Source organism: Malaclemys terrapin, chromosome 7 (genome assembly GCF_027887155.1).
Source record: "Malaclemys terrapin pileata isolate rMalTer1 chromosome 7, rMalTer1.hap1, whole genome shotgun sequence".
Taxonomy (NCBI): Eukaryota; Metazoa; Chordata; order Testudines; family Emydidae; genus Malaclemys; species Malaclemys terrapin.
In genome coordinates, this window is record NC_071511.1 from 62,010,549 (window position 1) to 62,024,159 (window position 13,611).

At 55.3% G+C, this 13,611-nt stretch overlaps 1 protein-coding gene across 1 annotated transcript; it reads right to left on the minus strand.

Annotated features, from left to right (window-relative positions):
• Nucleotides 1-1,284: 1,284 nt before the first annotated feature.
• Nucleotides 1,285-5,451, minus strand: DEPP1 (DEPP autophagy regulator 1). Its single transcript, XM_054035136.1, is given in 2 exon segments — nt 1,285-3,703; nt 5,203-5,451. A coding segment is annotated over 1 exon segment (675 nt). The 5' UTR covers nt 3,703; nt 5,203-5,451; the 3' UTR covers nt 1,285-3,027.
• Nucleotides 5,452-13,611: the final 8,160 nt, after the last annotated feature.

Consider the following 13,611-nt stretch of genomic DNA (forward strand, 5'->3'; position numbering starts at 1 on the left):
AAGGCTGCTTCCCCACTCTGAACTTTAGCGTACAGATGTGGGGGCCTGCATGAAAACTTCTAAGCTTAACTACCAGCTTAGGTCTGGTCCGCTGCCACAATCCCAAAGCTAATTCTCTTCCCTGGATAGCCTTGAGAGACCTTCACCAATTCCCTGGTGAATACAGATCCAAACCCCTTGGATCTTAAAACAAGGAGAAATTAACCATTCCCCTCCTTCCTCCTTGATCCTGGTGGATCAAGATCCAAACGCCTTGGATCTTAAAACAAGGAAAAATCAATCAGGTTCTTAAAAAGAAGGCTTTTAATTGAAGAAAAAAGGTAAAAATCATCTCTGTAAAATCAGTATGGAAAATAACTTTACAGGGTAATCAAACTTAAAGAGCTCAGAGGACCCCCCTCTAGTCTCAGGTTCAAAGTACAGCAAACAAAGATAAACACTCTAGTAAAAGGTACATTTACAAGTTGAGAAAACAAAGGAAAACTAACATGCCTTGCCTGGCTATTTACTTACAAGTTTGAAATATGAGAGACTTGTTTAGAAAGATGGGGAGAACCTGGATTGATGTCTGGTCCCTCTCAGTCCCAAGAGCGAACGAACTCCCAAACAAAGAGCACAAACAAAAGCCTTTCCCCCCCCCAGGTATCTTGTCCCCTTATTGGTCCTTTGGGTCAGGTGTCAGCCAGGTTACCCGAGCTTCTTAACCCTTTACAGGGAAAAGGATTTTGGAGGCTCTGGCCAGGAGGGATTTTATAGTATTGTACACAGGACAGCTGTTACCCTTCCCTTTATAGTTATGACAGGGTGGCAGCTTGGAAGAGCTGCTCAATCCAGTCTGCTGAGTCCAGGGGCATATAAGGGTGGCAGATTGAATGTGCTGCTCGACCCAGGCTGCTCAGGCGTACTCTATTCCGGTGCGGTGCCCAGGGTATATGAGGGTGACAGCTTGGAGGTGCTGTTCAACCCAGTCTGCTGAATCCAAGGGCCTATGAGGGTGACAGCTTGGAAATGCTGCAAGAACCCAGCCCTGGAGAACCTAGGTCCTGCAGGACAGCTCCATTTGGAGGGAACTTGCAGCAGGGAGAAGTAGAGCTTCCTATGAGAACACACATGACACAAGCAGTACATTGATAGAATTACAGAACCCACCTCCCCCCCTCCCCTCCCCCCCCCAGAAGAGTAACCCTAATAAATGAGCATACCCCAAAGGAACGGGCAAATCTGGTAACAGTTGATCCCAAAAGCACCCTGCCCACTTTGTGTTTGTTCCTCTGCAGCATCTCATCCTGGTCTCGTCACTGCAGGGCCTGTGGCCTGGTGCTTCCAGTCCGAAGGTGCCTGCAAACCCTGGGCGCCTTGCGGTCATAGTTACTCTCAGGCCGGTGCGGGGGGCGGGGGGAAGGGTCTCTCTTGCCCCTCCCCAGCGGAGCAGTGTCTGGGGCTGGATTAGTGTCCCCAGCTCTCTGGGTTTGTACCCGGGGGCTAGTCGCAGCAGTGGGCCTGGATCTGGAAGGGGGCAGTTTGGGACAGGCCTTAGTCCCCATGGCGCTGTGCTGAGCAGGAGCCGAGGCAGTTCTGGCACCTGCCCAGACAAGCTTTACCTTAGTGGGCAAAGTTTCCCCTCTGGCCGGGCTGCTCGCTGCCCAGGGCTGCCTCTGGTGGAGTGGGAGCGTGCCAGTGCTGCTAACATGCAACACGCTGCCCGACGTGACATGCGCGTGCGCCCCGTGTGATGATGCGCACTGCAGACAGAGCTGGCCGGAAGGGAGTCGCTCGTTCCCCAGCCCAGCTCGCCCGTTTCTGTTCTTAAGTCAGGCTTTGGCCATTGGAGCTCTGGCTGCACTGTCCTCTCCCCTCTGTGGGGCCAGCCATAGCTGGTAACGTGACCTCACATACATGTGTGCATGCAGGACTCCAGTGCACCAGAGCAGGGCAGCTGGCTGCCGGGTTGCCCCATCACCCCCCTCCCTGCTCCCCACTGGGAAGCAGGACCCCATGGGAACAGCAGATCACTAACCTCATCAGCAGGGGAGATTGCAATCGACATGTCACCTTCCAGCATGGGGCAGAGAGGGTGCGAGCGGGGCCAGGGTGGCAGTGCAGTTTCAGAGCAGAGAGGGCGCCAGAGCGGTGGTGTTGTGTCAGTGCAGCGAGGATGTTTGGGGGGGGCTGGTGCAGTATCAGGGTAGAAGGAGGCCGAGGGGACCCAGGGTGGCAGTGCAAAGTCAGGGCGGGTGAGGCGGCTGTGGGGGATAGTTCAGTGTTACGGCAGAAGGAGGCTGGGGGGACCCAGGGCGGAAGTACAGTGTCAGGGCGGGGTGGGGGAAAGCGGTGCAGTAGGAGGCCAGGGGGACCCAGGGCGGAAGTGCAGTGTCAGGGCGGGGTGGGGGAAAGCGGTGCAGTGGGAAGCCAGGGGGACCCAGGGCGGCAGTGCAGTGTCAGGGCGGGGTGGGGGAAAGCAGTGCAGTGGGAGGCCAGGGGGACCCATGGCAGCAGTGCAGTGTCAGGGCAGAGGGGGGGATGAGGGACCAGGGGGGCAGTGCAGTGTCAGGGCAGAGTGGGGCCAGGGGGTCAGGACAACGGTGCAGTGTCAGGACAGAGATGCACAGTGGTAGTTGCTGAGCGCTGCGCTCCACTTAATCCCTTTATTGAGCCAGGAAGCACGGGAGCCCCCAACACAAAGCTGGACTGATCCAGGATCATGCCCGTCCAGGGCTCCAGCTGGCTTGTGTGCCCGTCACTCAGGGCAACATCCTCCTACCCGCCTGGAAAGCACTGTCTGCACCCTGTGCTCTGCCCTGTGAGTGCTTGTCTGCTGTGAGGAGACCCTTGGCAGAGCCGGGCTACTGGGTAGGCCCGGGCCCCTAGCCAGAGAGATGTGGGGCTGGTAAGAGGTGTGGGGTGCTGTTCACTGAGCGGAGTGTGTCTATACAATCCAGGCAGGCCCTGGGGCTGGGTGCCCAGGCAGTGACCCCCAGAGAACAGCCGCATGGAGCACCATTTACAAGTGAGTTTTATTAGAGTCCATCACAATTCATAGATGACAGGTAGGCGGGTGCTCTGGGCCCTGCTGGGCCTGCCCCATACCACACAGCTGGGAAGAGCTGGCCGTCTGCGTGATCGCTGCCAGCGGCATCTCCGCTCCAGAGGTGGGGCTGGGCCGCTCAGTTTCTGGGCTGAGCTGCTGGTGGCACTGAGGTTCCCCCAGGCCGTCTGCTGGAGGGCTGCTGGGCAGCCTGTGTTGGTGGCCGTCTGGGAGGAGCAGGGAGCAGGACTCGCTCATCTCCGCAGTCCCGGGCTACGCTCCTTTGCTTCTGAGAGTCCAAAGAGCCAGGCTAGAGGGTCAGCGCTGCCGGTGAGCCCCAAGGGGCTGTGCTGCTGGTTGAACTGGGCTGTGATGTCCTGCAGTGACGCTGCATTGCCCTGCACTTTCTCAGGGCTGGGGAGTGCGACCCCGCTCCGGGCCACTTTTGCCCGTGCCCTCTGGGGCTTGTGAGGCTTGTTCTGGCTGCTCTGGCAAGGACATGGGAGCCCGCTGGACAGCAAGGATGGCTGGGCCAGCTGGCTAATGGACTGAACGTACTCATCCAGCCCGGCCAGGGGCTCGTTGGCCTGCGCGTGGCTCCCTCCCAAAAACAGCATCTCCCCTGTCTCGCTGATCGTAGGCAGGTGGGTCACGGAGATCAGCCGCCTGGCTCTCATGCTGCAAAGACAGAGAGAGAATGAGGCACTGGGCTGGTCACTGTCAGAATACCCCAGCCCCCTTCTGTCACATCTGTTAATCTTTCCTCACTTCTCCCAGTGTAAATGCAGAGTCATTCCACTTACTCCAGATTTACACTGCTGCCCTGAGAGCAGGGATGGGCCCAGTGACTGTGCATACCATAAACTGAAGTGACTCTTACATTCAGGAGATCCATAGAGCCCAAGGCCAGAAGGGACCCATGCGAAGATCTAGTCTGACCTCCTGTGGAACTGGAAACTTGCCCCCCAATAATTCCTAGAGCAGAGTTTGTATGTAGAGAAACATCCAATCCTGATTTTAACATTTTCAGAGATGGAGAATCCACCACGACCCTTGGTCAATTGTTCCAATGCCTAATGTAGCTGGCTTACCCAGCCGCGCCAATGCGCAGACAGCCCCGCAGCTGGCCTTGCGTGGGGCAGGATCCCAATGTGCCAGCTGTTGGGTTGGTACGCACCATCATGAAATGCTCCGGGAATCCCAGATCCGGGCAACACGCTGTCCTGTCTATTGACTAGGACACCGACCCAATAAACCTGCTGCAGCCATGGATAGTGGATCTGTGAATTTCAGCCCAGGCACCAGAGGCTCCTGCTTTCAGACTCAGGATGCCACTTTCAATGACCCACCCAGGAGGCTGCCACTCCCGTGGGGGCAGAAGAAACTAACTTCATGAAAAACAACTGAGGCAATAAATTCTCAACCACAGTTGGAGCCAGATACCAGTTTGCGCAGCCAGGTTTGTACAAACACACAGCAAAGGTGATACTCCTGCCACTCAACGACCCTTACACAAAGCACAGAGAGCAAAGAATCCTTAGCCCTGTGAAACTGGGGGAGTCCTTCTTAACTAGGGTGACCAGATGTCCCGATTTTATAGGAACAGTCCCAATATTTGGGGCTTTTTCTTACATAGGTGCCTATTACCCCCCACCCCCATCCTGATTTTTCACTTGCTATCTGGTCACCCTATCTGTAACCCAGCTGGAGCCGAAGACAGCTTTGCCTCCTCAAAAAGAAGAACAGGAGTACTTGTGGCACCTTAGAGACTAACAAATTTATTAGAGCATAAGCTTTCGTGGACTACAGCCCACTTTTGCCTCCTCAGTTGCAGCTGACAAAGGCGGGGCAGGACCCAAAGCAATCTAGGCTTTGGCAAAGCTGTTGCCCTTTCAAACGGGACAGTCTGGATCCCTGACTGTATAGGCCAATTAGCACTGAAGTAGATGGGCTTGTTCCCATGCTGCAGAATGGTGTTTGTTTGCCTATAGATTTGCATCTGGAGCCAGTCTAGGTGGCTATTTTCTTCTTGATTCAAACTCCACAATGCGATCCAGGCTGGATCGACACAGCTTGGCCTTTACTTCTCAGCCAGCTGAGCTGTTAGGATACAAAGCAATACAGTACTAAACGCTAATCCCTCATTTTACTACCCCTGAGAAACCGCATCATGTTACCTTGTGCGTGCAAAGTTGCTGTCTTCCTAAGAAAAGAGGTCATAGTCTTTTAGCTGCGGAATGAATTCCTTGATACTCCCTCTGTTTGCTGTAAGGGGCAGAGATCTTTCTTTCCAATCCTGTGTTTGCTCGCACACCAGTGTATTGCCTGGAGCAGTGTATTAAATCAAGGCCAGGATGTTGCTCAACAGCCCTGCTCCCTGCGTCTGAATTTATACCTTCCTCCAGGGGCTATAACTCACTGCCAGCAACTACCTAAAATAGAAACTGCAGTGAACAAGGCGAACTCAGGAAGGCAGAGGGGCACGGTGTCCTCAGAGGAAAAACACAGGCTAGCAGAAGGAGGGGCCTGGGTAACTTCTGTGACCTTTCAGCAAATGTTTATCTTTCAGATTAATGTCCCAGCAGATTCAATTATTGTTGAGTGAAGGAGTATTCACTTCGTGCTCTTCCGTGGGGAGAGCTCAGGCAGTTTACCGCTCTTGGGCACAGCCAGTCCTGAGGCTTTGAGGTTTTTTAAGTGTACTATGGAAAAACCCCAGCTCCCACTGGAAATCTATTTTTGCAGGGACCCAAGAGGCGACCAAAATAATCACAGCAGCATTGAAAAGGCTCTGCCTCAGAGCATGTTGAGGGTTGAAATCTGCCCCGTTGTTGCAAAGCGTCTTGCCTGGAACAGCCCGTTTTGAGCAAAGCTGTTTTCGCAGTTGCTAATGTGCAAAGTTTCCCAATGGCTTGTGTGTTTGCGGCCAAGTTTCCATTGTCATGAAATTCTGGGAAAAAAATCCCCAAATCTCCTAAGGCTTAGGGCAGGGCCGGTGCTTCGACTAGGTGACCCTAGGCGGTTGCCTAGGTCAGCAGAATTTGTGGAGTGGCATTTTGCATTCGGCGGCAGGGGGTCATTCCGCTCCGGAACTTTGGCAGAAATTCGGCGGCAGGACCTTCACTCGCTCCAGGACCCGCCGCCCAAGTGCCCTGAAGACGCGGAGCAGAAGGACCCCCGCCGCCGAAGACCCCAGGCCCCCTGAATGCTCAGAGGAGGAGCGCTGCCGCCTAGGGCAGCAAAAACCCTGGCACTGCTCCTGGCTTAGGGGGATGGGCCAATGAGCAAAATGAAATCCTGAGAGCTGGGAGCACAGGGAATGACCCACCGTTGTGCAGCGTTGTCACAGGGACCAGGGTTCAGGCTCCATACACCAGTCGGCTCTGGGACAGTGGGGTAAAAAGAACTCTGGGGAAGGGAAATGGCACCAAGTTTCGGAGCCTTTCTGCAGTTTCAGAGTTACAAATGCAAACAGGAAAACCATCTTTTTAATGTAAAGGTGATGTAAAATCCCCAGCTGGTGTCAATCAGTCGTAGGTTCAGTGGAGTCAAAGAGACAGATCCCCAGCAGGTATGAATGGGCATTGCTTCGTTGGAGTCAATAGCACTCCAGCACTTTACACCAGCTGGCAGTGGTTGAGGGTGAGGGGGTAGTACCGTGGGGGGGACCCTCTCTCCAGGGCCCAATCCCCTCTGATGGGAATGTCACAGGGCTGCATAGCCAGTCAAGCGCTCACAGCCCCACTGTCCCCGTAGTTCATCGACAATAAACCTGGCTGGGTGATTTCATCCCTTAACGGATCTTGTGGTCATTGGGCAGTTCACTCAAGGTCTGCCGTGCCAACTGTCTGTGCAGGGCTGGGGCGACCCACAGAGGGAACACGCACATGCAGCCAAACATTTTTCAACCTCAAACCACAATAGCCAAACAGGCACAGATTCCCAGCTGAGGCAGCCCTTCTCCAGAACAGGGCCACAGGAGGCAGCATGTGCCCGGTGCAGAGCCTGGCTCTGGGATCCATTCCGAGCTCTGCCACTGCCCTGCTGAGCAGCCTTGGGCTAGTCACTGGCAGTGTCATACCTACGCTTTTCCCTCTGTAGGAAGAGGTTAATGGAGCCTGAGGGACCAGAGCTGGAGTTGCCAAAATCCTTGCCCAAGGAGAGTGCTAGAGCCCCGCTTGCTCCAGGCCTCCCTCCTCAGGCATGTGCCCAGCCCAGGCCTGCAAGGCAGTGGAGCAGCACACGAGGCTCTGGGGCTAGATGCATGTCTCCTTGGAGTGGAGTCTCCAGCAGGGATGGGGGCCTGACAGCTGCTCTCAGCTCAGTGCAGCGCTGGGGCTGGATGCCATGGGGCCCTCCCACTGGGATCTGGGTTTGGCCGTGGGTGTGCTGCACCAGGAGCAGGGTGCAGAATGGTCAGAGGTGGCAAAGGAGGCTGAATCTGGCAGTGCAATCTGCATAGCATTGAGCGGGTGGCCGGAGGAGTTCCTGATCCGTCAGGCCCTGGTGGAAGCGGCTGGGGCTCCTGTGACCTGCTTGCACCAGGGCTGTGTGCGCTCTGGGCCCTAGGGCATAGCCAGGTTGGGATGCAGACAGGGAACTGGGAGGCCCCTGGCTTCTCCCTACAGATCACTCCGTGCGTGCCCCCAGTCAGCCTGACTATACGTGACTTTGGCTGCGTGGAGCTGTTCTCCGAGCGGGCTGTGTCCCGGTCATGCTGCTCCGTCCCAGCCAAGTGCATGTGGAGCTGCAGGTGGAGTGGCGGGGGGAGCCCTTCCTCTGCGGAGCTACTGCCATGCTGCAGAGCACGTAGGGAGGCGTGAGCGACTGGCCGGCCCTCCCGCTTCCCCTCTGCCGAGGCTATTCTTGTCTCCTCTCGCAGTACCCTAGGGAGAGGGCAAGCTGCTCATTGAGGGGCTGCTAAATATATCCCGGGGCCTGTGCCGACCTGTCCTCCTGCAGATGCAAGGTGAGAACGAGAGAATCTGCCTCCCCAGCCTTGAGCCCTGGGAGGTGGAGGAGGCTGCTGAGGCACATGGGTGAATGCCATGGCCAGGGGAGCGGGGCGTACTCGGGCATGGCCGAGCAGGCGCTGTGCTCCCAGAGTGCAGGCTGCCACTGCCTGGGCACGGATCCTGCCATTCCCATTGGGCACAGAGCATGGGGTCTGAGTCTGCTCTCATGCATGCAGGGCCTAGTTCTGCTCTGACCCCCCTGAACCCGCTTCTGCTTTATCTCCCCTCAGTGCCCACTCCACTGGAAACCCAGGGAGTTACCCCGGCTCCTGGACACATAACTGTGACCCAGCTCAGCCCTTGTGAGCCTGTGTCTCCAGGGCCTTGCGCCATGTGCAGCCCTGGGCACTAGCACAGCGTGAAATGCTTCTGCCTCACGCTTGCCCGCCCTGCTGTAAATGTAGGGTTACCATATTTCAACAATCAAAAAAGAGGACACGGGGTGCCGCCCTAGCCCCGCCCCAGCCCCGACCCCTCCCACTTCCCGCCCCCCTCAGAATCCCCCTATCCTCTACCTGTCCCCCCCACCCTAACTGCCCCCAGGACCCCACCCCCTATCTAAGTCTCCCTGCTCCCTGTCCCCTGACTGCCCCAACCGCTCTCTACACCCCCTTCTCCTGACAGCCCCCCCAAACCTCCAACCAATCTCACCCCCCGTTCCCTGTCCCTTGCCTGCCCCCGCCCCACCAGGCCGAGGGAGAGCTGCGGGCTCCATGTGCAGCCAAACAAATAAGGCGCTACTCTGCGGGGGAGGAAGGAGTGGGGGAGGGGGAGGGACTCTGGCTGCTAGAGGCCCCAGTGGCTGCGAGCGGCTTTCAATCAGGCACAGCCGTCCAATCAGCCGCGCTACACTCTGCATGAGGGGAAGGGGGAAATCCCGGACATTTCTACCTTATTAGAAATCCCCCCCGGACGGCCATTTAAAGCTAAAAAAGCTGGACATGTCCGGGGAAACCCGGATGGATGGTAACCCTAGTAAATGGTGTGCAAGGCGCAGGACAACAGATACCTCCTGACTCCCCCTGCACACATACAGCCCCTGGCGAGTGCTGAGCAGGGTTGGGCCTTGCATGGGAGATTCCTACAGGAAAGGCCCCAGTGCAGCAGGGAGACTCCCCAAGGGCCAGAGCCCAGCATACTGCTTGTGGGTGCTGTGCTGAGGGGCTGCCCTTCCCTGAGATAGGAGCTGGTGTTGAGCACTTGTGGTCATCAAAGCTCTCCCGGCAGTCAGTAGGGACATTACCCCCCATGCCCCAACACCATTCCAACACAGCCCCTGACTGAAATTCCCACTGCAGTCAACTGGGTCAACTGGGTATGCTATTCTTCACTTCTTGCCCTAGACTATGTTCCACCCCAGAGGTGGCTGCATCCCACTCCCTGCCTTGTGCATCTGTATAAGGGCTGCCTGGGCCACACAGGGAGTTCTTCAGGAATGGCTGTTCTGAATAGCTCCAAGCCCTGGGGTCCTGTGAGAGCAGGGCGCTCCCCTGGAGGGGGAGCTAGCACATCTGAGAGTCAGGGCTGTAAAGAAAAGGCCTATGGAGAAGGCAGGCCGAGTTCTCGCTGGGTTAGTTGGGCAGTGGTGTGGGAACATTGCGGGGTGAACCCTTCCCTGGGACGCCCAGACCCATTGGCTCCCCCAGCTCAGGCTGGGGCTTCTTACCCACCCCCTCCCAACACTGTTCTGTTGTTTGTTCCAGGTGCGGATCCGCAGCGTGAGGAGCTGGAAGGACCTGGGAGAGGTGGGAAGATGAGGCCATGGACCAAGCCTGACAGCAGTAAGCAGAGCCCAAGGCTGAGAATGGGGCTGGGGGCCCTGCCTGGCAGCTTCATTCAGACAGCACCCAGGGCCCACTGCTAGGCTAGCACTGACCCAGAGACCCTGGCTGCATGGGCTGGCCCATATGTCTGCTTCCGTGTAACTCCTCTGGATGATCTGGAGGGAGAACAGGGCTCTCCACAGCCCCACTCAGCCTGGGCAGTCCTGCAGTGCTGGGCAGGACGTGCTTGGCCTGTCACTCCTGTTCTCCCTGAGCGCCGGACGGGTGTGGCTGCCCTAGGGAGGCAGCTAAGGCTGGGGCCCATTGTCACTTGGCTGCATGCCAAGGTGCAGTCAGGGCTGTGGGAGTCGCAGCTGGTGCGGAGGAGGTGACGTGCTGCCCAGCACCCCAGGCTGCCTATGAGCTGGTGCTGGCTGCCAAAGCTGTGAAGAAGGAACTGCCCATCCTAGGTGGCAGCCCGTAATCGCAGGCCCCAATGAAACATGGTTACATCTCCCCTCTTCTGTGAGCAGCTCTGTAGTGCCTGGTGGGACAGTCACCCGCGTGAGGCCCCCTGCACGGAGACGTATGAGCTGGAATGTGGGCCAGCTGGGGCTGTTGATGGGAGCGTGTGTGGGGCTAGTGAGACGTTCCCAGCATGTGGAGGCTCTGAGGCCATCTCTTGGCTGGGCCCCCTGCAGCCCAGTCTCGCTGACACACAGCCCGGCCTGGCTAGCGCTTGCTCATGCTGACGCTGGCAGGAAGTGTGGGCACTGCTCTCTGCCAGCCAATGAGCCCCTCATGTGCCCTCCTCGCTGCTCAATACGTGACGGGGGCCATGGCCCCACACATTGGAGACATCCTGTCAACACCTGTGTAGTAGGAACCCTCGCTGTGCTGAGCCTAGGGTTGGGCTGTTACTGTAGGCCTGTCACTCTAAAGCCTCACCAAGCAATCTGGCTCCCGGGCCAGGACCTTGGTGCCCAGCCTGGAGCTGAATAAACAGTCCCGGTGCTCTCCTTGAACAGGCAGTGCCCGTGGTGAAGAGGAGACCCCGCTCCTGCTGTGGCTAACGGCAACATGAGAGCCCTGATCCAGCCCCGGTGCCAGGTGCACAGCGCCGGGGAGGCACAGGGGGTGAAACCACACAGGTTTGCTATTGTTGGTGTCACTAGGCATCACCCTAGGTAACTCGGGAGGGTGGAAAACCACAAGTGTCAATGAAGCCTTCCTGCACTAGGCCTAAATGAACCAAACTCCTTCCATGTTTAAACTCTAATCGACCTCAAAAGCCAGGTGCAAAATGGAATGTGTAAGCAGCCAGTTATCACTTGCAACCCCGCCCTACCGGTATCAAGCGGTAATAATGAGGCCTGCATATTTCTGGCTGAAGGAGAAATAATAAATCAAAGGGAAAAAGGACAAGATAACGGTTTAAAAGAGTTACTAACAAGCTGGACTTATAGCCACCAAGATGACGTAACTGCTTAAATGTAATTGCTATTTGCTTAGTAACTATTACCAGGGAAGGGAGGGGTAGAGGGAGGAATTGGGGGGAAGAAGGGGGGGAAAAGAGGGAAGAAGGGAAAGGCTTGCTGCAAACTGTATAAAAGATAAAGGCTGCTTATGTTGGTGTGCTTGATTTGAGACATGCCAGTCTCTTATTTGGGATCCCAAATAAACTTTGATTGCTTCTCCACCCTGCTGTGTTTATTGGCGTGACGCACACCGGGCAACGGACCCCGCTGTTGCTGGCCTCGGGCACTCTGTGCCGGCAACACTTATCAATGGCCACTTCTCCAGCTGCAGGGTCACTGCGGCAGCTGAGGGCTTGGGGTGGCCAGGGTACCTGGAAACAGGGAGTAGCTCAGTGGAAGCTACTTGGCTGGCTGCCATGGCAGCAGTTTGGCAGCAAGAGTGGGATGCGCTGGCTCCGTGTGTGTGACAGGGAGGGCCGGCTAGGGCCAGGGTATGGGGCCAGCTGCTTCTGTCCCGCATGGGTGGTGGTGTCTCACTTAGCTCCCAGGCAGAGGCTTTAGGTGGTTCTGGAACTGACAGAGTTAGGGGTCTAACTGACGGAGCTGAGTGTGTGTATGTGTGTGTGTGCACACGCTGTACTCCTCTGTGTGTGTGTGTGCGTGTGCATGCATACATGTGGTATTCGTCTGTGTGTGTGTGTGTGTGTGTGTGTATGTGCGCATGCATGTGCGTGTATTACTCCTCAGTGTGTGTCTGCATGCATACATCTGCAGTACTGCTGTGTGTGTGCATGCGCTTGCGGGGTACTCCTCTGTGTGTGTCTGTGTGCACGCAAGTGTAGTACTCCTCTGTGCGTGTGTGCACACGCATGCGGTACTCCTGTGTGTATGTGTGTGTGCGCATGTGTGGTATTCCTTTGTGTGTGTATGCATACATGCGTGTGCAGTACTCGTCTGTGTGTGTGTGTGCATGCAGGTATGTGTGCACCAGTGTGATTGGGTGCATTTTTTGGGGGGGGTTCCCCTGAGCAGCTGCAGGGAGCTGGGGTTCAGGAATTTTACCCTCATTGCCAATACACTATTATGCTTATAAGAAGCACACGGAATCTTTTTAAAGGGGGTAAGGCAGTACGCCACATTTATTGAGAGTCCAATTTAAGCATTAAAATCAGCATATGCTTCCATTCACACACACCAAAAGGTTCTGCAATTGGATCTTATAGTTACCAGTCCTTAATATTGCTCGGTCAGTTCCAGTGGCCAGCTGAAACTGCACACGAGGGAGGGGAGCTGGGCCTCTGTCAAACGTGTTTGAAGCTCCACTGTTGATGCAGAATGAACCCAAAATCCCATAGCAATACACCCTTCTTTTATAGTAATAATTCCCATACAAGCCTATGGACCTTGCTGTGTCACACTGCAGCTGTTAATCACGAGGTATTCAAGTTTCAGAGGGGTAGCCATGTTAGTCTGTATCAGCAACAACAATGAGGAGTCCTTATGGCACCTTAGAGACTAACAAATTTATTTGGGCATAAGCTTTCGTGGGCTAAAGCCCACTTCTTCGGATGCATGGAGTGGAAAATACAGTAGAGAAGTATAAATACACAGCATATGAAAAGATGGGAGTTGCCTTACCAAGTGGGGCATCAGTGCTAATGAGCCAATTCAATTAAGGTGGAAGTGGGCTATTCTCAACAGTTGACAAGAAGGGGTGGAAATCACTTTTGTAGTGCTAATGAGGCCAATGTAATCAAGGTGGCCCATTTCAAACAGTTGACAAGAAGGTGTGACTATCAGCAGGTGGAAATTTGTTTTTGTAGTGACCCATCCATTCCCAATCTTTATTCAGGCCTAATTTGATGGTGTCAAGTTTGCAAATTAATTCCAGTTCTGCAGTTTCTCGTTGGATTCTGTTTTTGAAGTTTTTTTGTTGAAGAATTGCCACTTTTAAGTCTTTTATTGAGTGTCCAGGGAGATTGAAGTGTTCTCCTACTGGTTTTGAATGTTATAATTCTTGATGTCAGATTTGTGTCCATTTATTCTTTTGCGTAGAGACTGTCCGGTCTGGCCAATGTACATGGCAGAGGGGCATTTCTGGCGCATGATGGCATATATCACATTGGTAGATGTGCAGGTGAACGAGTCCCTGATGGTGTGGCTGATGTGGTTAGGTCCTTTGATGGCGTCCCTTGAATTAGGGTGAACAGACATCCCGATTTTATCGAGACTGTCCTGATATTTGCTTGTTTGTCCCGCGTCCCGACCGATGTTCGGTTGAGACACTGGACAAACAAACAATTTTGCCCTCCGCTCAGGCGCACAGGCGG